Genomic DNA, 24,541 nt, shown 5'->3' with positions numbered 1-24,541 from the left:
GTAAAAATAACTATTTATAGCATAACGTCAACTAATCCCTGCTTTAACTAATACAAAACAGCAGGAGAAAACTGCCAGCATCTCACTCTAAACACTTGCTCAAATTTCAAGAGCAATTTCCTTTGATAGCAACAAATATATCCACTTTTATAAATATTATGAAAACTAGAGGATAATATTGAACCAATGCTATTAAACAACATAAACAGCTTTAAAAGCAATATGGCTAATATATAAATGTATAATTAGGTTTAGTAACCACTTCACCTTTGAATTTTATAGTGATAATGAAATAATATTTAATAAAGGAATTTTAAAATATTACTATACCTCACTTTCTTCACCATTTTTCACTTTTGTTATTATTCTACTGATTTTATTTACAATATTTTAATTATAAGCAATAAAAGTGATTTTTAAATAAATAGAATTCACAATCTCTGAATGGCTAGATATAATGAGACTGTAAGTGCACTACATTCAACAAATTCTGTCTATAAGTTTAATTTAATTTGGTAGTAGCACCTCAAAGAAATTAATATTTACTATACAAATTGTAGAGTACACAACCTACATCAATTACAATAAATAACTGATTTTACTGAGATACAGTCTCTCAATAATTATTACTGGTGCAACAATTTTTCATATATATAGTCCCTCCTTTACCTCACCAGCATTCACCCACTTATATCCACAAAATTTGAAACAATTTTGAATAGAGTCAATTTTCTGGTTGATGAAGCCCATTTTTAGCTAACCACCACACAGCTCTCTGGCACAAAACCTGAGCTAGAGAACCTATATTAGACAGACTGGTATTTCCTCTCCATATTTCACCCAATATCTCCCACTGCTGACATCTGCCACTAGTAGAAATTTAGCATGCTCAACTCAAGGCCTCAGATGCTCCCATTAATGCATGGTTAATACTTAATAAATAAATAGTCTAATATTGTATGAATACATTTTAGATCAAAGTTATACATTATACTGTAGGCTACATTTACATTATAATATTACTGTCATTTATCTAATGTCTAAAATCAACCTCTACATTCCTACATAAAAAAAATCTGTTTCTTTAAATCTATAATTTAATTATTGTATTTGGAATATATTGGACTACATAAAACTAACAAATACACCCAAGAAACATGAGGAACATTTGTAAAACTATTTTGTGGATTAATTTGTTGAGCAATAATTGAGCACCATATTTATACAATGGAGTTGACTGGAGATGTTCCTCTCCTGAGCCTCTAGGCAAAAAGATGCTGTCAAATTAGTAGGGCTTGCAGTGCACCACATATCAAAGAGAAGAAACATCTGTGACCTAAAAACTGACTCTACTATGGTACTTGTCCTAAGCCAGGTCAAATCTGGACTATAATATGCTCAATATGCTATTCAAAGACTATTTAGGGATAAAAAAAAATAGTTGGTTCACTTATGTCAAATACTTATCTGCAGCATTATTTTTGCACAGGTTTTCTGTGTATCCATTTTTAGAAATGTTCCCCTATATGTTTAGAAGGGAAATAGAGGTGGTGCAGTAGTGTTATAGTGGCTAATTCTTGCTTTTGTTTATAGAGTAACAGATGGTAACCGTCCTGAAACTTTAATATACATAACATACAGTATGTAGCATATATACCTTCAAAAATTATAATTAGGGGGATATTCTAGAGAAGAAGAATCTAAAAATGATCTTACAAATGTAGTTACTTGTACAAAAATACAATATAGTGATATTATAATCTTTTATTTATAAAGCACTGACATACTAAGCAGCACTCTACACTGAGGGATTCATAACAATTACATGCAATGACATGACATAGAAGCTAAAGATGGCCCTGCCCAAATGAGCTTAAAATGTAAGAAGTTTGGGAACACTTGATACATAAGGTTGGGGCCTGAATAAGGGTTCAAGCAGCACTAGGCTAAAACTCTCGTAGCGCCCTCTCACCTTCATGCCAGGCGAATACACCATAGGTATTTGTCCTTTATTTAAAATCCAGCTTCCTTCACTATGCCCCCCCACCATTAATGTTTATGTTCCTGGTTTTTCAAAACTCCATTTAACTTGGCTTTTGGCTTCTTAAATGGTTACGGGAATCTTTGTCACTCTTTTATTTTTCATTAAAATCATTATTAATATTATTCTTTATTTATTTGGTGCCACAAGGTATCCGCAGCGCCGTACAAAATACAAAAATACAACACAGACAGTATTCCAAGGTATAACAGTGCAAAGTAAAACGAGTATAACCAAGACTTCAATATCTCCAGGCATAGTATATATAGTGGTGCAGGAGTAGAAAAAATGGTATTGAGACAGAAGGGAAAAGGGCCCTGCTCATAAGAGCTTACATATTAAGGGGAGGGGAAACTGACAGCAGGCATGAGAGGAGTCAGTAGAGGGGATCAAGCATAGGAGGAGACAGGGACGTGTGGAGAACAAGGAAGGAGAAAGGAGGTTAAGGTGATTGTTGGTAGGCCTTGAGGAACAGATGGGTTTTAAGAGGCAGTTTGAAGGAGCTAAGATTAGGGGACAGACGGATGGAGGGAGAGTAGTGGAGGGGGGCAGCATGGAAGAAGTCTTGAATTCTGGCATGGGATGAGGTGATCAGAGCAGAGGAAAGATGACGGTCATTGGTCGAATGAAGGGAATGTGCAGATGTGGATGGAGAGGAGGTTAGAGATATAAGGGGCAGTGGAATGGGAGAGGGCCTTGTAAGTGACTGTGAGGAGTTTAAAGAGGATTCTGTAGGGGAAAGGGAGCCAGTGTAAGGCAAGGCAGAGAGGCGATGCAGAGGAGGAGTGTCGTGAAATAAAAATAAGTTTTGTATTCGCATTAATAATAGAGCGAAGGGGGGCCAGATGGGAGTCGAGTAGGCCAGTGAGGAGACAATTACAGTAATCGAGACGGGAAATGATAAGAGCAGGGATATAGGTTATGGCAGCATCCTGAGAGAGGAAGGGCCAGATGCGGGCAATATTCCGTAGTTGGAAGTGACAGGATTTGGCAAGCGATTGAATGTGGGGGCAAAAGAGAGGGAGGAGTCGAGGGTGATACCCAGGTAGTGGAGTTGTGGAACAGCAGAGATGGTGGTATTATTAACGGTGATGGATAGTTCACAGTGGGGTGCAGATTTAGAGGGATGGAAAACAATGAGTTCAGTTTTTCACAATGTTGATTTTGAGAAAACATGAAGACATCCAGAATAAGATGCTGGAGAGAAAGTCGTAAAACCAAGAGAGAAGGGAGGGGGAGGTTAGGAGAAGAGATGTAGAGATGAATGTCATCGGCATAGAGGTGGTACTAGAGACCAAGGGAAGAGATGAGATCGTCCAGGGAGGTAGTGTACAGTAAGAAAGGAAGAGGATTGAGAACAGAACCCTGAGGGACTCCAATGGGGAGGGCGGAAGGGGGTGAGGATGAGTCAGGAGTGGAAACAGAGAAGGAGCGGTTGGCAAGTTAAGAGGTGAAACAAGTGAAGAAAGTACCAGAGGCTGAGAGAAAGAAGGGTCTTCAGAAGAAGGGGGTGGTCCACAGTGTCAAAAGCCGTAGAGAGGTCCAAGAGAATGAGCAAGGAGAAATTGCCCCTGGATTTGGCCAAGAGAAGGTCATTTCTAACTTTGGCCAGGGCAGTTTTAGTGAAGTGGAGAGGGTGGAAACCAGATTGGAGAGGGACGAGGATGGAGTTTTCAGAGAGGTGACAGGAGAGGTGGTTGCAGACAATCCGCTCGAGTACTTTGGAGGCAAAGGGGAGAAGTGATATGGGGCAGTATTTAACTAGAGAGGTGGCATTATGGTTAGGTTTCTTAAGAATGGGGGAGATAAGGCTCTATTTGAAGGAGGAGGGGACAATGCTGGTAGAGAGTGACAGATTGAAGAGGTGTGCAAAGTGGGAGCAGTCAGTGGGGGAGAGGGAGCGAAGGAGTTGAGAGGAGATGGAATCCAGTTGGCAGGTAGATGGAGAAGAAGAGAGAATGAGAGAGTGGATTTTATCACCTGATGTGGGGCGGAAGGAGTTGGTCATTGGAGGAACAAGGAACGATAATGGTGGCTGGAGTAAGAGATGAGGAAGAGATGTCCAGTCTGATAGCCTCAATTTTAGAGGAGAAAAAGGAGGTGAAGATGATGGCAGAGAGGGGGAGCTGAATGGAAGGCTGGGGGGGAGAGTAGAGAGTTAAAAGTGGCAAAGAGGCAGCGGAGATTGGAGGACTGAGAAGAGATAGTAGTAGTAGGGGAGAAGAGATGGATAGAGTGAACTTCAAAAGAGGAGAAAGAGAGGGAAGGCACAGTGTGAATGACCCGAAAAGTACAGTTAGGGAAAAAGAGAAGGCCCACACCACCTCCTGGATGGTCATCTGGTCTAGTGGAGTAGGTGAAAGTGTTGCTTCCATCGGAGAGAGTGGTAGGGGAGACAGTGTTAGTAGACAAGAACCAGGTTTCAGTGATAGCAAGAAGGTTAAGACAGTTGGAGATGAAGAGGTCATAAATAGCAGGTGGTTTATTATGGACGGATCTGGAGTTCCAGAGGGCACAGGAGAAGGGGAGGGAGGGCAGGGGGGATATTTGAATGAGATTAGCAGGGTTGCTATAGCGAGGAGGGGTTGAAATTGAGGTGGAAAGTGGGATGAAGGGAGAGGATGGGTATAGGATAGGAGGGTATAGGACAGGAGGAGAATGCAGGCAATAACGTGCTCTACTGATGATATGAAGGTTAAGGGGGATCAGGGCCAGATTAAGGGAATGGAGGCCCCTGGGCTAAGGGGGCCTCCATTCCCCCGTGAGGCCCCCAATGTATGCCGCCCGCCACCCCCTGTGAGGCCCCCCCCAAGCACTTACCTGTCAGTGCAGTCCTCCTTCCGCGGCGCTCTGTAAGCTCCTTACTGAGGAGATCTTGCGAGATCTCCTCAGTAAGCAGATTACTGAGCGGCACCGGGGACGGAGGACTGCACTGACAGTGCTCAGCAGCATTGATCGGGCTGGGGGCGCCCCCGGACCGGGCGCCCCCAGACCGATCAATAATGCTGCTGAGGACTTTGAAGGGCCCCCTGGATGCCCCAGGCCCCTGGGCTATAGCCCAGTTAGACCTCGGGTTAATCCGGCCCTGAGGGGGATGGAGCTGTTACGCCTGCACCTGTCGACTCCTTGTCTATCCTCCTCATTTATCCTCAAGTATCTGCCCAAGGATGGCTCATTATCTTCAGGCTTTACCATGGGAATACGGCAAGATTAAATCTTACTACAATTTTCATTCATGCTTTATTTTTACTTTGGAGACCAACTATTGTCTGATATTTTAAAATTAAGCTAAGTTTATACATCTCCCTGTCACAAATCTGCACCTCAAAAATGTTGAACCCACCCCCAAAAGCCTTGTGCCCTATTGGATACACAGGCTCTGCATAAGGTAGTGGAATAATATTTGTAGCTGTTGTTCAGAAAAGTATTTGTGGTTTTGTATGGCAGTAGCATTATCAGACACCAATAATAAATCGGTGGCAGCTGGCTTTTCTGTGCAGTTACTGGTGGTGCAACAATGTTGGAAAGAGGAGAGTTGTGAGAAGTCGGAGACACGAAACATGAACACGAAACTTCAGAGATTTGAACATTCTGAGTTGCAGCAGCTGCTGTCAACCATAACTGTCACCGTTTCTTTTAACTGAATCTCTTTCCTCTTCTAGTCCAGGAAAAGGCTTTTGGTTTCATGCTACACGGGCTCTCTTGTGGTTATCTGCCAGCTTGGAGTGCTGTGTCTAGTCTGCTGTGTTTTTAGTAGTATCACACTTGCTGCTGGAAACAGAGCAGAACTTTTGTTTTTCATGTTTTGCAGCTGCACCAAGTGGGCAATGGAGATCACAAAAAAGGTACTAAGATAGCAACAAAATTGACAGTTGAAAACATTGCCTATGAATGTATTATAACTTAAAAAATATTGAGGATATAAAAATCTATTTTTGTCCTTATTTTATTCAATTTCCCGACACTAAAATCTACCTCTCCCTCAATGATTTCTCCCCTTCTCTACTATCTCACTGACTGAATGTCTCTCTGCAATCTGCACATGGAAGTCCCCCCGCCCGCCACATAAAGCTCATAATGTCCAAAACAGAGTTTATAATCCTCTCTCTTTCCATAGTCTCCACTTCCCTGAAATATTCCTCACTGCCAGCAACACCAAAATCTTCTTCAACTCTAATGCCTGCTGCCTTGGTTTTATCTACCACTCCATGCTTTGCTTTAATCCTCACATGAAATCACTGTCACAGTTCTGTCGCTTCCACTGAATATGCAACCAAAAACTTTTATCCATTCTCTCATCCTCTGCCGCCTTGATTACTGGAACCGCCTCCAATCTGCCATTCTCCGCACCCATCTGTCCCATTCAGACTTTAATGCTGCATCCAGACTGCCTCTTTCTGCTCTACTGCAGTTACACCACTCTGCAAATCCCTACACTTACTCCCCATATCTCAGAATCCAATACTGGACAACTTTATTTTTACACTGAAATTTAGAGTTGAGCTAGGAAAAACCCCTCCCAAATCAAAATCATTCCACACATTCTAAAATTGCTCCTCCTACAGTGTCACATGGTGCAAATTTTATAACAAACCCTTAAATATTCTTAATTTTTTCCCCCCTAGAATTAAATGTGTATATTAAGTTGACCAGATTCTGACCACAGAACGTTTTCTTGTAAGCATCCAAATTTTTTTAACAATATATGTTAGTCGTCTCATTGTGCTATTGCATACTTCAGTTGCCTATTGTCTATCAGTGCGTGTGTCTAATACTGGTGTGAAAGTATCTGATTGTGTGCCCTGTATCACTTTTTTATTTACATATCTCCTCAGACTACACTGTTGTTTTCATTGTATATATCTGTGTTTTCATTATAGCAATAATATTGGAGGCAATATATATTCTAGAAGTGATTGGGAAGGTGCCTAAATCAATCTGTTCTTTTTTGTCCATGAGCATACATGTGTGTTATCATGTGAGTCTGAGTAGTAATTTGGGCCAATCTGCTTAGTGAATATTGTTTAATGAAGTACCCTTGACATCCCAAATATTTGAAAGGAAAAACTGTTTAACCTGTTAAAATGTAGGCAACCATTGACCATTATTTAAGTTAATTGTGTTCATATTTTAGATTAAATTGGCTAAAGTCCTCAGTTTGTTTATGACTATATTTTAATCTGTCTACACTATACTGGTATAGTAGTTATGGGAGTATTAATTAGTTAGCTGTGTATTTATTAGTGTGTATATATGGCAGTCAGTCTCAAGGTAAGTGTGTTTTGAAGTGTTTTTGTATCCGTAAGGTGGTAATGAATTATATGAAGGGTCCCCTGGTGCTGAACTTGCTCTTCCTTTACAGTTTGTCTCCGAACAGCCAAAGTCCGACTCTGCTCAGTCCCTGTAGTCCCTGCAGCCCAAACAGTCCCCTGCAAACATTACACCCATGGAGGTAAGAAGCACACTGCTGTACCTCCTATCTTGTTTATAGTGAAACTGTTTTTCCATTGCCATTCATCTTATAAATTATAATATTTTCATTAAACAATCTGGTAACCCTCACTTTATATAGATAGAGAGGGCACTCACCATGATCCAATCAGTTTGTTGTTTTATTCAATCTCATATCAATCTCCAAAGTTCGACGTTTTGGTCCACCGGCATGACCTTTATCAAGATATACATAAGACACAGGTGAGAACACAGATATTCTTATTTTCATATGTATATGTCTTGACAAGGGTCCTGGGTGGTGGACTGAAACTTCAAACTTTGAGATTGATATGAGATTGAATAAAACAACCAACTGATTTGTGGTATTTATTTGATGGCCTGAACCTAGAGTTATTAGGGAGCATCCAGAAGGTGGACTTGGTAATTTAATGATCCTCACAAGAATTTTCTGTTGCTAGGCAGTTTTGTGGAAGGAATTCTTCCAATATTACCACACCCACTGCCAGTCACATCAATGTCTCCTCTCATACGGAAGTGGTATACAACATTTTCTGGGTGAGAGTAAACATTGATGTGACTGGCAGCAGGTGTCTCTAGGCAGATAGAATTCCCTGATGGATCTCCACTATTGATGTCAGCTATTCCTACAGATAAGCCATTTATACAAGATTTGGTTAAAACGCTCTGCACTATGAGCACGTTGTCTTTTAACTACATATCTGTGAGATTGAGAACCCGCAGCTAGTTTCGGTTTGTGACATAAGGGAGCTGTTATCAGTTCCCACAACACACTGTGTGGACTGTTTATACATTACATAGGGATTATTAACTATGTGTGTGTATATGTATGTATATATATATATATATATATATATATATATATATATATATATACACATAGACATACACACAATATACACACTGTATATAAATCTCTCTCTATTTGGCTACATGCAATGATGGTAAATTAAATGAAAAAAATATTATACTACTTACTCTTAGTCACCACTGAGAGGCGGCGTTATAATGTATAATCCAGTGTACACTACACTACAGCAAAAATGTGTGTAACACAGTGATGTATAAGACATTATATATCCATTATACATACATATATAAATGGAGCTGTATACAAACATTGAGAAAAATACATGTATCATTGTGAAATGTGCATCTGTTTACATTGTCTATAAACAAAATAGTAAACCCAAAATATTATTATCATCATTCTGTTATGCAAAATAATACTAAATAAGTGTGTGTTGAGCACTGATAGAGGTAGATAAAGGGATTTGCAAAACTGTCAGCTAGAGATACCATCAATTATTTAAGCTAGACAGAAATGTCATGAATAGGTCTGTAGTAATGAGAAAAGAAACACTTTGAATGCATATACATAAAATACATTGTTTTGCATGAGTTTGTCACAAGACCAAAAGCTGCTTTTTGCTGTATTTATGAGGATAAAGGAAACCACTGTAATTATTTGACTTGTTTAGTGGTCTTGATCTGCAGTCTGCCTTCCTGTGTGTTTCCCAATGACCTCTAGACCACAGAGCATATACACTAATTCTCTGACAGGTGGCAGTTTGCCAGCAAAGCATATACGACAAGAGGAAATGTCACATTCAAAGGGACGGATGTCCCCCTCTCATACAGTGCAGTGGCTGCAGATATAATGAGGATGGGAAAAAATCCATGGCGTTTCCAGGGAAACACCATCCAGCTCCCGGCTAACAGGGAAATAAGGGGTATAGTTGCTGTTGAGTGATTACATCATTAACAAGGGGAGGAAAGGGGAATCTCCATGCAGACAAGGGAGATTAACTCCTTCACATCTGATTTCATCTGTGAATGTGTGCAGAAGTCTTTACATAGCACAAAGGAAGAACAATAGAAAGCAGTAATAAAAAATATACTGTGCAGATACTGTATACATTGGGAACAAAGAGCAAAAATAAATAGAAAATATAGAGACATAAGTGACAAAAAAATTAAGCAATTATGCTATTAGACAGGTCATTCCTGATCCAGGCACCACCTGTCTTGTCTACCCACTCTCCTCCAGCCTAACATAAAACACCTAATGCATAGTTTAGTAAAGAAAATGTGCTGTGTAAACGTCCTTGTGACCATGGGGTCTTTTTTAACATTATGCAGTGAAAACCTTGATTTTCTATTGTTGCTTATTGCAGCGATAGAAAATGTAATATCTCCACAATTTAATAATAAAAGTTCACCGGAGTGGCGATACTGACTGGCAGCAGTAAGAGGAATCTAACTGCTTTGTTAGCCAGTGCCAGGTCCATCTGCGCATGCCTGACCCAGCATTACCTGGACGGGGTTCCAATTCCACTTTCTACGCAAAAAAAAATAATAAGGCAGAATTTTTTTTTAAATATATAAAACACTATTATTTCTATATGTTTAAGGAAACAATACTTTAGTTAAATAATTTGTAATATTTTTTTTCCGGTTGGGAGCATCTGCTGAGATGGCAATACAAGTACCACTGCTGTCCATGATAAATAGACTTCGCCAGGAAGGCTATTGCTAGCTATATCTCATCAGCCAGGGGATTTGCTAAAAGGGAGAAAGCCCTAAATCTGGAAAATTGTCCTTTTATTCCCTTTGTTAAATAGGCATTTTGGGTCATTTACCACCCTCCCCACTGCTGCCTGCCACTGGCACATTTCTCATAGTGACAAGGAACCACGCCATGATAGATCAGTGAATACTTTCTAAATACTATTTCCCATCTGACCACCATTGTTCACATATACCCCCAGCCACCTCCAACAGTCAATGACGCAATGTGCTGAACATATCTCATTGCAGAAACGCCTCTGGAAATAAGTATAACTGTTGTTAGGAGTCATATAAACATTTTTTAATTATGCATAATCAACTACAATATATACTTTAGGAGGTTTTAAGTGGAATGGAAGTATAAACTACTTGAATAATCTGTATTAAGCTATTGGATGATTCCCTTACAAATAAATACTTAGGGGTATATTTACTAAACTGCAGGTTTGAAAAAGTGGAGATGTTGCCTATAGCAACCAATCAGTTTTTAGTTATCATTTATTTAGTACATTCTACAAAATGATGGCTACAATCTGATTGGTTGCTATAGGCAACATCTCCACTTTTTCAAACCCACAATTTAGTAAATAAACCTGGCGGTCTATAGTAAACTGTTTCTCAACTGCTGAACCACTCTGTCAGTCTCTACATTGGTTGCTTGTTTTTTACCGAATCATACAAGGCCATCAACAAAACTCCACCTACATACATCTCCTCACTTAACTCAAAATAACTCCAAACTCAACTTCTGCGTCTCTCATCCACTCGCATTACATGCTCCCATTCCTGGTTACAGGACTTTTTTCGGGGCTGCACCCACTTTGTGTAAATTCCTCCCTCATACAATAAAACTTTCCTCTTGTTTTCAAACCTTCAAGCATTCTCCTCCTTATAATATACAACCCTCTGACCAACACTGCTGAGTGACTGGATCATATAAGCTCACTAGGTACATGTGAAGATACCGGGTTTATCTGGCCCAATGCTACCCACTTCACGCTGGCTGGCCACCCACGGGTGCCTTCCTATGCCAAGGAAGTCTACCCAGTACCTTCTAGGATTCGTATGGTCACTCAGGCAAAATGCAGTTATAAAAATACAACAGAATATTTATTGTCATACAAACAACACAAGAATCTTATGTACACACAGTAAATAAATGCCAGGCAGATTTACCACATGATCTCTCCCTTACCCCAATAGCTTAAGGACTTATAGTCACCTGGCTTTCACCTTTCTTTCTGTATTACCCAGTATTGTTTTATTACTGTGTTTGTTCCCAATTGTAAAGCGTTACAGAATTTGCTGGCTCTATATAAATAAATGTTGATGATGATGATGATGAAGTTCTCATTAGTTCGGTCCTCTTATGCCAATGCCAAACACGACAGTATACATTATGTATTTGGCAAAAACATTACTGTAATTTCTCATGCATTGCAGTATAAAACTGAACATACTGAAACCAGGATAAGGTTGTTGTCTGTAAACCAATTGTAAAATATTGCATTAAACCACCTGAATAAAATATAGAAAAGATTAGACGTCTGAGAGTTACTTACTAGTAAGATACATGCAATTTTTAACATTGTGGGTCTAATTCATTAAGGAACGCAAGTCCAGTTGCGTGCCATGTTTTACGTGAAATTGGTCTACGCATGCTTACAAGCAGACTATAGATGCAAGTGTGTACAAATCAAGTTTGAATGAATGAAACTTCTGACAGTCTTTGATTTTAGGGGGCGGAACAGGGGAAGTAAGGGATGTAGACTTCTATGGGGACTGAGATGGGACCCAATTTAACAAGCTTTGCTTTTCACCACCCGCCTTAGCTTAAGGCGTTAGCTTACCTTTTTAATGGAGTACTATGGACTCCATTGCCACTGGAGAAGTCTCTCTTCGTCCAGCGCCAGGTCCCATCGCAATGCACATGTGCTTCCTTAGTCACATATGCACAGTAGCCACTAGGGTCAGATCCTCCATTCGACCGCAGTTATAGGCTGCTGGTGAAAGAGGTTTCAGTTAACTTACATGAGCCCTGGCTTGATAAATTCATGCAGCAGGACATTTTGTATCGCTGAGATATGCTACGATACAAAATTAAATGTACTGTTGCCCCCTCACCACCAATGTTAAATAGACACCCTTGGTCCTTTTAAGTTTACTATAAGTTAAAGTGAACATTGTGGGCCTGATTCATGTTCGGACCTATGTCCATTTGCATGCCGCATCTTTCGTGAGTATGCTTGTGTTAGCCTTGTTTTAGCCGCATCATTTGCACCAGCTTCAGGGCAGGTGTAAGTGCTGACTGATACAGTATCATCCTTGTATTAAAAACTACACGCATATGTGTGCCATTAAATAGCAAAGCACATGTATATGAAAGTAAGAGACTAAACACATTGTATATACAGTACGCATTGAGAACATCCTGATTTTTATATATATATATGTGTGTGTGTGTGTGTGTGAAATAAAAATTAAAACATTTTTATTAATAATTATACTATGTTGGGACTTTATATTGCACATATACATAGTGTGTATACTGTCTGTTAACATACGGCCAGTAACATTTAGGCACAGTGTAATTAGACCCACATTAAAATAGTAACGCATCACAAGATCCGCTCGTTTTTTTAATATGGGCGAAAGTACGCTCAAGTTGAATATCCTTTTTAGAGAGCTCCAAGGTTTCAAAAGCTCTAAATTTTTATGCCTATAGGCATCAGTGTGGTAAATGTATGAGAGACTGAAGACACTTATCTATTAGCAGGGAAATGATTATGTGGATTATTATTATTATCCTTTACGTGCTGCTCTGCTTATTTGAGAACATAATTGGGGTCCGGGTCCATAGCGTCCAGACGCTTGCAGTGGTGGTAGTTCTGCCACTTGCAAACATACTGTAAGTCTGTCTACATGAGGAGAAAAAGAAGAGAAAACATGATTAAATGGGTGTAAATTGAAATTATTAAAACAGTATCTTTATTAATTATATTAAACTTATTTCCATATATAGAGTGTTCCCAAAATTGACCAGTGTATTGCTAGTAGCGAAATATTAAAATAAAGTGGTATAAAAATAGAAATGATAAAAAAAAAAAAAAATCTTAAAATGGCAGCTGTGCCGCTAAGCTGCGTTTGTTTATTAGTAAATATATACTTTTGTTTCTACATCCATGTGTTTATTATATAGTGACCATATATTAAGGTCCTATGGCTGTGGTCGATATAATAACTCTAATAAAGATGCATTAACCACCTATTATGTCTGGTGTCAATATTTATACCAAACATTGGTAATTATGGGAAATATAATAGTCCCACGATTATATTATCTGAAAGAGTATATTTCTCAAAAAATATTGAGTATTATCTCATTACCCGTGGTGGTATTACAGAGGGTGCTGACTGAAAATCACTGAGAGGGTATAGAGGTCAAAATATATAGTCATTTCTATTTGGTATAGGAGATCTTTGTATATATAGATAACAGGTTCTATCTTTAGCTTAGCTAGTTAGCAACACGTTAATTTTCAAGCTAGCGTTACAGAGCATCAGAGCCAATGATAAGCTATAACCCTCCTCTATCTATCAGTATTCAGTCCCCCTTATAGACATCAATTATATTATGTACACAGCATTAGTCTATGTAATTTAAACACAGGGGAGTGAACGCTTTTTCTGGATAAAGTGAGTATGCGAAATGCGTGGGTTTGGGGTTAGAGGCACGCATGGGCAGCAAAAAATGGAGACCGTAAAAGGCAGGGATGGAATGCAGATGAGAGAGTTTACTTGCTTGGAGAGGCAGCCTCTTTTACTGTACACCGCAAGGAAGGCTCTCACATTGACTTCTATCAGGCCGAGCCAATATAAGAAGCTAAATGGAGAAGAAGTAAAGGTGGAATCGCGGACACAAATGCGGAAGCTAGATTTTGCATTGCAGTTCCTGTGTAAATGACCGTATAGTATACACGCTCCAGCATACATCAATGCCAGCCCAAAGAGTACCTGTCAGTCGAAGTTTGTGAAAAACATGGGATCAAGACTGTCTGCTGCTTATCACTAAATGGTAAGTTGCAAACTAGGTATTGGAGAGGAGAGCAAAGATATCAGCTAAATAATAATAATAATAAATGTTAATAAATGTTCCCATAATAGTAAGAATATAACCCTTTTATCTTGTTTAATAGATATAAATGTAATTTTGTATGTATAGGTTCTGTTGGTGAGTAAATGCTCTGCAAACTCAGCTTATTGTCACAGACGTTGAACTAAGAACCTGGGAAAGTAGTACGAGCTGCACCACCTAGTGGATGCTTCTACAAACATATTAATGTAAAAGTTGAACAACAAACAGCCCAACACTGCAAAATAGCAACACTCAACCTCATTTACCAACAGCACCTCAAACAAAACAAAAAACAAAACTGTTGTTAGACGATGTGCAAGCACAACTGTAATCCTGCTCTCCTCTCTCAGGGGACACCTATGATTTTTTCCGTCTCTCCGTAGGTTTGCTAAGAGGCGGAAAAATCTGAGGAAAGCACACTGTGCAATTGTGTAAATACCACAATAATATTTTTATCAACTTGTTTTATGTGAAAAAAATGCATTCACTATAAGGCATCAATAAAGACTTATAGCGAATGCAAAGAGCTGTCTTCATCCTCCGTTATTTGCACCTGCCCTTGACCACCCACAAATTATACAGCCGTACATGCATCTTTTCCCCAGTCTGCATCTGTTCACAATTGCGCGAACACGCCCTTACTATACTCAACCCACGTTCGGCTCATGCACCCCATTCTGCCTCTCTGGCATAAGCGGCAGAATCACAGAAATCTGCATGAGCAAATATGCACACGTAGGGTGATTTCAAGCAAGATACACTAAGTCAAGTGTCATAGTACTCAATCTGCCACTTGATCTCTGACAGCACTGACCTGATGCAAAATTCCTTCTGCAGAGAGGATGTGTACCTTTCTGTACAGCCAGGAACCCCTAAAAATGATCCATCTCCACCCCTTCTCTATCTGTAAAATTAAATCTAATTTTTACAATGCTCCACAAAAGTACCACATACTGGTGCACCAACTCCAAGCTTTGCAGTGGGCCAATGCTTTCATTAGGCAAACCTAGATGTCGCCTAGGGCACCAATGATAAGGGAGCGGGGGAAAACACGGAATTAGTGATATAATGTTACGTATCCAGAATTTTTAATACCCCTGTGTCACCCCCACACAGAGTGGAGAACACTGACATGGAGGAGAAGCAGCCAGCAGATTCTTAACTGTGAAACTGTCAGCTGCTGCTCCTCAAAGTCAGTGATAGGCTGAGAAAGGGAAGCTTGACTATGCTGTCACTGCTCATTTCCACACTCCCACACTGAAGGGAGCAGGAGATGTCACCTAGGGGTTGGAGACGCCAACAAAGGCTTCTAGCAGCCCTGCATAGCATGAAATGCCCTTGCTCTGCCAAACTTCTGCTATTGGCTGTTGCAAATTTCTGACCCCACTCAAACGTCAACTCGATGCATATGCGATTTGACAGAAATCTAGGTGCATCAGCACAAATCAAAATATACAGCAGCATAGTAGATTTTGCTCTGTGTCTCACATATTTTGAGAATATTTAATTGATGTTTTGTTCAAAACTTAAAGCATGGTAATGCCAAGTATTTTTGCATGTTTCATAATGGATAATATTTCATTTTCTCTAAGTCACACTAATAAATGTTAAGCTATACAGAATTAAACTGATGATGCTCTCTGGATAACCATGGGTTGCAGAAGCCTGCATTTGACTAAGTTTACTAAATTCAAAGGTCATTTACAAACAGGGGAGGGCTGGCTAATTTTAGCCCGGGGGGCAAGACTCGACTCGGCAGTCTATTTTAAATGAAAAAATATGCAGGTGGCCCAGTGACCCAGCCCAAGTTAGCTCAATATGGGATTGGCCCGGGGGGCACGTAGGTCGCAGTCCTCCAAGTGAGTTACCAGTAAAGCAGTTAGATTGTATAGGATTATCAGGCAATCCGGGTTGGCATCATGCGGGCAGTTATGTACACAGCGGTAATCCAAAAGAGTAGTCAGGCAAGCCAAGTCAATACCGTGCGGATGAAGGAATACAGACGGATGATCCGGAAGAATGGTCAGGTAGCCAAAGTCAGACACAGGAATCAAAGAGAAGGTCGAGCATAGAAGTCAGTCAGAAGGTTGGAAAATAATCCAAAGCAGCCCGGGAGCATGGGGACCCAATACTTTGGTGTCCTAATGGTGCCAGAGCTGTCTATAAATAGAGGAGTAGGGACCACACAATTAAGTGGTCCCAGTGGTGGCTGCCTATGTCACCGCTGCCGTGACCAGGAGTAGCATTTGTTCGCTAGCACAGGACACGGCCGCATCATAGGAGGCAGGCACCCGTCCTTGTGCAGAAGCAGAGACACAGGGACGGCGCCTGACAAAATGAACCTGAAAATGTATTTAAGTATAAATCAATACTGCGTGAACGCAGTTTTTTGAGGTAGGTATATAAATCTTATAGACAGTAGAAGGCACCACATAAAATAATAACCATACATTTTCACATTAGTCATTGGGGGTCATTTATGAATTGTAAAACATTTGTCTGCTTTCCTGCAGAAGTGTAGCTAATTCCATAATAAGGATAAGAAGCAATCTACAGTAGATAGCAGACAATACATGTACTTTTGTGAGAAGGAAAAGGCTTTACATCCACTCACAAACAAGGGAATGCTCCGTGTAAATGCATCCTCGTCACCCATTTGTGTCATTAAAATAATCCCATCCTGCAAAATGAAATCTTGTTTGTGCAAAACAAAAGCAACACCAACCTATGTGATACAAAGATGACATGCTACAGAAAATATCCTCAAAACTTCATTTCATATCATATGAACAATCATCTGAACTGAAACAACAAATTTCCAATCCTGCAGAAATTGGCACAAATCCTTGCCTGAAGAAAATATGTAAAACAAGCGGCAAATTAATAACCAGTAATGATAACTGGTTAGAAATTCAATAGTATTTAGTTGGTTTAAGGGCCTCAAATTTTTTCATAGTACAATCGTAATTTTTGAGCTATTGTGTTCAAAATTTTAGTTTGAAGCTCACATGGAAAACCATTAAATATACAATACAATTAGCCATTTAAGCTAAAACATTTTGGGCCAGCTTGAGCATACTTGAACCTGTTCACCTTGCTGGAATTTATCGGAAATTTTTAACCTTAGAGCTTATTCAACATAAGTCGCCTAGTGTTTGATTTACACTTTAAGTTTAATTGATTGCACTTACCAAATAAATAAACACACGTGACACATGAATGGCAAATGAAAGGTCACAAATTTTATTGAAAATAATTTAAAGTGGTGGCAACTAAAAATCAGGACCAATCAGCTATCAGCCACTCCAAAAGCCATAATTATGGCAACCCAATATATTTGGACACTGCTAGGGGGTGGAGACCCGTTTTGAGTCAATAGCTGGGGCCCACCCAGACAGGAGGTGTCCCATAACTCCCCAAGGGGGAGTGTTACTAAATGAACATCACTGTTAAGGGAGAGTGCCCAACCGGCACCCGCATGTGTCATTATAGCTGCTGATGGCACGCTTTTCTAACAAAGCTAGGTTCTGAATAAAGAAACCAAAGCAAACCATCCACAGTGACCTCTCAAAGCCCAACAAGAACCCCAAAAAATTGTTCATAAAACAATAATTAATAACTATAATCTCATCTGACAGATGCACCTCACCTGCCCTAAACAAGTGAGGAAACAAACTTTATGTTTGGAACCCCCCATTCCTGTCAGAAACTTCCCAACAGCCAGGTTTACCTTAGAACAGACCTAATTAAGGTGAACCGGTTAACAATGTAACCACGCCTCTCCCAGTCCTCCTGTGGGTAATATCTGACCAGATTAAATGGATTCCAGGCCAACGAGACAGAATAAGCTCAAGATCAAACTTGATGTGCTCAATGAGGTCCAAACCAATTAATTTGCAAAGGTCATTGCCACCCAAATGAACTATCAGTATGTCTGGGCTCCAAAACTTCCCCCATTCAGGGACAAAACACCCAATAATGAAGCCCAACAAAGCCCGCTCCCGAAAACCTAACCAATGAACCTATCTAGCCCAGGTGAAAATGCTTGAGATGCGAGCTGGATCACTCTTACTGGCCCAATATACAAAGAAATGGCCCAGCAGTCATGCCTTGTACCTGAAACATGGATGTAAGGCAAAACATAAGCAACAACCAAATGCATTAAATGAAAAAAAAAACACAGCAAGCCTACCTAAGGACACAGAGGATGACCCATATGGAGGTAAGACTGTAAAAAAACCTCGAGGAGCCACAAGTCAATAAGGTCCCTCATTTAAAAGGAAAAATTAGGCAATTTCCTTCATGAAACCTCACATACTTCTTATGACACCCAGACTTTCATATGCTCAATGCGCACAATAATTGAACAGAACCTTCCTTGGCCGTAACCATGATGGCACTGATTCTTTATGAATGCATATACTGGGTTTGGACTTGGCTGACTCAGGTACTCAAACATTTCGAAAAAAACTGTCTTAAACTAAAACCTAGCCAACGAGGACCCATCATGATGTCTCAATCAACAACAACCAGGGGCGGGCCCTGGCCAAATATACCTTTGCTACACTAACCAGGCAAATCATTGCATCATCCCTGCATAGCAATGTGATCTAACTCCCTTTCCCGAGCTAATCAGTTTTTGACCTGTGGACCTTATAAACTAAACTACTACTATGGAGAATAACATGTCTGTTATTGTCTGTTGTACAAGTCTGTTAAAGCAGACCTGTACAACATGAAAACCTAGACGAAGCCACCAACTTGCTCACCCAGAAAGCCATAGAGGACATAGACAAGCAACCTAAACAAGCATGCCTCAAACATATCAACCATGACATCGGCAATAGCCCCCATCAGTTAAACCAAAAGATCCCCATCGACAGGCCACCAGAGCAGGCCTGGCTCAGCCTTTTAAAACTTTACAGATCAAAAATGTCTCAGTGACATCCTCAGCACCCAGCAACTGGAAAAATAATGAGATACCAGGGACAACACTATAGAGGATTTCGACTTACCAGAAGAAAAACCGCCCCAAAGAAAAGCCAACAAACACTGTTCCCTTGTCTTACCTTGCATTACCAAAACCATCCCAAGCAGACCACGCCTCCCTATACCTCTTCATGTTTGACAAAGCCACAGCATGCCCAACCAGATCTTCTATGCTAGCTTGATAAACCTCCAAACATAAGCGGGGCAGGATACACCCATAACATTACCGGCAGGCGCAACAGCATGGAACATAACCTGATCAAAGCATCAGCAATAATGTTACAAGCTCCAGGGACATGTCTAGCTTTCAAATCAATATTAAGGCACAACCATTCGAGAGCCAGATGTCTAAGCAATTTAAGCACAGGCAGGGAGGAGGCCCTCTGATTATTAATGGCCTGGACCACCCAAAAAATAAGCGCATTCAGAAAATAATGCTCTTGTCATGTAAAAATCCCCCCACAATTCACCAGTCATAATGATCACAAACAGCTCCAAGAGCAACAGGTTCCTTCTGAGCCCCTCATCATGCCAATCAAGGGGCCAATTTCACATCAAGCTTTGCCCGCAACATGTCAGACCCATACTCTTGAACTAAAGCCAAAGCTTCTTCAAATGACTGATACACCACAGTGCAAATGGGAAGAATGTTACATTAAACAGAACTTACCCAGTTCCTTCTTGGGCACCAACCACACCGCCATTCTGTTTCTTATGAAAAGCCTCATTATAACGTCTTCACATGACACACTAAGAGCACATGTACATACACTGGATCAACTAAATGTACTTAAGGACGTTCAAATGCTCCTCCGCAGCAAAAACTAACTTCCCTTCCAACTAGATCACATAACTCCTATGCACTTCCTCTCCAATGCCATTCCTTGCTTTAGCAGCTGACCATGCAGTCGTTTGAAAACAAATGAGAGAACTGCGCACTAACCAAAATCTAAAATCTGTGAAGCGGCCAAGTTCAATATAGGCAAGGTGATCCGACCTGCCTTGGATATATAAAAAATTATAGATGGAAAACCAGCGCTAAACACAGATACGTGGAATGATATATTGATGGTGGTGATCTCAAGTAATGTAAAAACAATATTTATTCCATATAATGCAAATATGCAAGCAACAGTGCAATAAACAGCAAATTTGACAATTTATAGATTCATGGAGCAAATCCACAGTTGGAAGTCCATTGACTTTATTTGGCTTTACCAGTGATGGAAAATATTTAGACCCCCAGCAAAAAGGGAATGAGATTCCCCTGGGGCCGCTTTAAGAACCGAAGCCCCCATAACCTGGCCACTGAGAGACAGGACAGTAAAAATTGGAAAACGGGGAACCACAGAAAACCAGGATCTGGCTGAAAGAGCTGGGGTAGGGAAAAGGCCCGCGGTTCAGAAAGGGAAGGGATGTCAGGCTGGCAGAGAGGGAAACTGCAAAAGCTGGGGGGGCGCAATGGTGGCAGCAGGCACGGCAGTTGTCCAAACACCCATTATCATGGCCAATGAACTGGAAGGGGGAGCAGGGCACAATGCTGAGTGGAGATGCTGCGCATTCCCCACTTGCTTGCTGACAGAGCAGAATGGGAGGGAAGGAGATACAGACCGTGTCGGCATGTCCAGGGAGCAGACTCGGCTGCGGCCTAAGGGCAAGGGGATCCAGGGGAATCTCAGGAGGGAGTGGTGGGAGAAAAAGGAGGAAAGGCAAATGCATCACAAGAAAATAAATGGGGGGGGGAGAAGGGGCGAATAGGCAGCAGAAGAGGAAACAGAAAACGGGAAGAAGGAAAAAGGTAGAGGCATAAAAATAGGATGAACTGCAAAAGACAGAGAAAGAAAATGCAAAAGAACATAGGAAAAACACAGGAAGAAATAAGTGAAACGTTTTAAATAACAGAAGCAGATGACAGCAAAACACAAGGGTACAGCAATTAAATCAAATAATTATGCAAGGCTAGTTACCCACCACCAAGACATTCAGCATGTACCTACTACAATTTTACAGTGGCAAGAGAATGAATCTAAATGAAACCCATTCTTATAAGCCTTCCTAGGCTTAGGCCATCCCGAGACTTTATTGATTGGCTGTTAAATCATAACAAAAAATCCTGTAATATTAACTCTTGTCATGTTCAATTTTTCTTTCTCTTTTACAACCTGGGCGCTTATATTCCATCGGGCCATTTTCTGCCCTCTGTTATCTAACCAGTTTGAGAACCACTCTGAAACAAATTCCAGCATCTATAATAGTGATCAAAAATGCAGATTACCTTCTTCTACAAAGCCTAAAATGTGGTTATTTTTGTGAAATGCCCCACTGTAATGCTCTATGTGGGGGAGACTACACATTGACCATTTTGTGCGAAATGAACAAGGAATACACATTTCATGTGTCAAAACTTTGGCAGTGCTTATTAATATTTGTATATTCCTATCTGTTTACATCTCACATTTGTTCTGCAAAGAGAAGTATTTGATCTGCACAACACTTGTGCGTGTATAAAAATGTGACATTTCAGTTTCAGTGTTATATGCCTGCCAAAAAAACCCTAAGTAATTTGAAAAGCTATCCCATCCACCACTGAACATTATCACTTTATTTTACGTTTGTCCTGTACAAAGCGGAGAAAATTCAGCCTTGAATCGGCAGTGTGTGTGACCCCCTTTCTATGATAGTCCAGCATTAACTCCCTAGCTAGAAAGTTGGATAACCACAACCCACCTTTTCAACTTGAATATCAAAACTCTCACTTGCCCATTTTTATTTACTTTTGCCAATCATAAGCTCCCCATCTTTAAATTGATCTAATATATCAAGATACAGACTGCACTTTAAGCAAAATTAGCCTTGATCCCAAAGACTGACTACTTAGATTTAAACTCCAAGGTCCCACACAGAGGACAATTTTAAGACTTGGGGCTAGATTCACTAAAGGGGAGTTTGGGGAGACTGATTTTTTCCAGCAGTTTTGCTAAAGCCCAAACCGCCATTAAAATGACCAGAATTGACATTTTTTCAAAACCACCACTTAAATTATTTGGGAAATAATTATTTATTAAGGGGCAAAATGAATTTAATATTAACTTATAGGAGATTTTTATTCTTTTTAAGGGCACACAAGTATAGCTTTATATTATGGGGAAATGTGAATATATAAAAATATTAACTGCTTGTTAATGGTGGATATAATTATTTATGTTGCACAATTTGATATTACATAGTGCCCGAATAATATAATAATTAAATAATTTTGTCCCCTTAATATAATGGGGGGAAAAATTTGCCCATAAGTTAATATTAAATAAAGTTTGCCCCTAAATCGATAAATAATGATTGCCCAAATAATTTAATGTCAATGATGCTTTCTTTAATGTTCTGAATGTCAAAATAGCTCAAACATGCTGTTTGAGCTATCAAGCCATTCAGAAGCAGGTATTAAATCTGTCTTGTCCTGTGTTTTGGATGACGGTTTGGACAAAACCGCCGGTGGCTTAGCTTTTTCAATCCGCCACACATCACCATCCTTTTTAAATCACAGCCTCAAACCGCCCTATAGAAAATGCAGTGGCTTGGACCACTAAACCACTGGTGATGTGCGGCGGTTTAAAACCGCCACCAAATTTGATTCTTAGTAAATGTAGCCCTTGGCTTTTTTTGAGTTTATCGATGTCATCAACTTGGCAAAATATAGATCATCCTGTAAGTGGACATAAATCCACATAAAACTGACCTTCAGAACCACATCCTAACAAGTATTAACAAACTGGATCCACTGGAAACTAATAAAAAAAGTGGATTTTTGCTTTGACTTTTAAAGAACCCAGTCCCACACATTATTTATTATTTTAAGTAACATTTATATATAAATTAAAATATAAAATTATAACTTTTAGTCATTCACATCAGTCCTGGCCAAAGTGAAACCTACAGTCTAAATTCTGTACCAGTAACACACATTAATCTATCAGTATAGAAAACTGGAGGAAAGTGATGCAAACATGGGGAGAACATACACACAGATACTGCCCTTATCAGAATGAAACCCATGGCTCTAACACTGTGAGGCAGTGATGTTAACCACTGTGTGGCCATGCCACCCCTGTATTAAATCAATCACAGAATCAAAGAAAGCATAAATCTCTCCATAAGTCACTGTACATCACTGTCCAACCCACATTGCAGATAACAAAAGTAATGTACTTATTTTTGGAGGACTAAATTTAAGTAAATATACATGTTTTGTCAGAGTACTTTAGGTAAAGCTGGGTACACACTACAGAAAATTTCTCCCGATGCGATATAGTTAGCGATTTTACCAACGACTGTTAACAGAAAGGTTCTACTCAGCATGCTGATTAATGTGTACACACTATACATGTTTATACATGGATTTACCTTCAGATCTGTGCTCTTCGTCTATCATAACCATCAGCGTGATCGTGACTCTGCACGCTCCACTGCCGCTAATGTGTTCATACACACTGCATAATTAGAACAACATCATTCCATCATGATACAACGCTTTGGAACAATAATCGTTCATTGTTGGAGTGTACACACCAATGCGATATCTGGCCGAAAGGTCGTTTATCGTGTGATTAGCCCCATAATCAGCTGAAAAACCTGGAGTATGTAACCAGTCTAACCATCATATTCTGTAGATCATCATTGACAGGATCTTGGTCAAGATGACAGTTAACAATTTCTTATGATAGCACTAGAACGTAAACAAGCAGACAGCCCTATCCTCTGCATGAGACTACATGATTTCCACTCAGCAGTACTCATAAGAGGTACATGACAACCAAGCTGTGTTTGTAGCCATCTTTCACCTTTGCTGGATTCTGAAGTATCTCATTAAAAATATGAATATAATTTTCTTCCTTTCTACTCACTATTGTAATGCATAATTTACAAAGTTGTTATAATTGGATAACTGTCACCTGACATACCTTCAGAACATTTTAGTCTTATTTCCAAATAATTTCTTGTTCACAATCAATAAATAAAAAGTGAAAACTAATAAACCGCCTAGCTACCCTGCATTTAGTACCACAGTCCACTAGTAACAAATACATTTGGGGGCTCCTTTAGCGGCACATAGGAAAAGACACACGATCGTATGTTAAGTCTGGCTCACCTCAAAATGCTTCCTGCCCTGAAACAGTAGTATTTATGCCAGCCGTACATCAGGCACGACAAGAGTGTATACCTGTGCCTCAAGATAGTGTAGAGATGTGGCTCGACAGTGTTAGTAGTAAATGTTAAAGTTGCAGTATCCTATTGGTACGCAATACAATAATGTATTGAATTGTCATGCACAAGAG

The 24,541-nt window shown here is 39.9% G+C and overlaps 1 protein-coding gene across 6 annotated transcripts in view; it reads left to right on the top strand.

Annotated features, from left to right (window-relative positions):
* Positions 1-24,541, top strand: part of MAST3 (microtubule associated serine/threonine kinase 3) — a 190,940-nt gene that overhangs the window by 42,641 nt on the left and 123,758 nt on the right. For 5 of the 6 annotated variants that reach the window (XM_075204699.1, XM_075204696.1, XM_075204697.1 and 2 more), the window contains one exon: positions 7,404-7,493. The exons of the other annotated variant lie outside the window; for it this stretch is intronic. In XM_075204699.1, the coding sequence (XP_075060800.1) occupies positions 7,404-7,493 (90 nt within the window). The remainder of the gene's footprint in view (positions 1-7,403; positions 7,494-24,541) is intronic. 6 annotated transcript variants of the gene reach the window in all.

Source organism: Mixophyes fleayi, chromosome 1, assembly GCF_038048845.1.
Source record: "Mixophyes fleayi isolate aMixFle1 chromosome 1, aMixFle1.hap1, whole genome shotgun sequence".
Lineage (NCBI taxonomy): Eukaryota > Metazoa > Chordata > Amphibia > Anura > Limnodynastidae > Mixophyes > Mixophyes fleayi.
The sequence above is the reverse complement of the archived record's forward strand: the minus strand, read 5'-3'. Positions and strand labels throughout refer to the sequence as shown.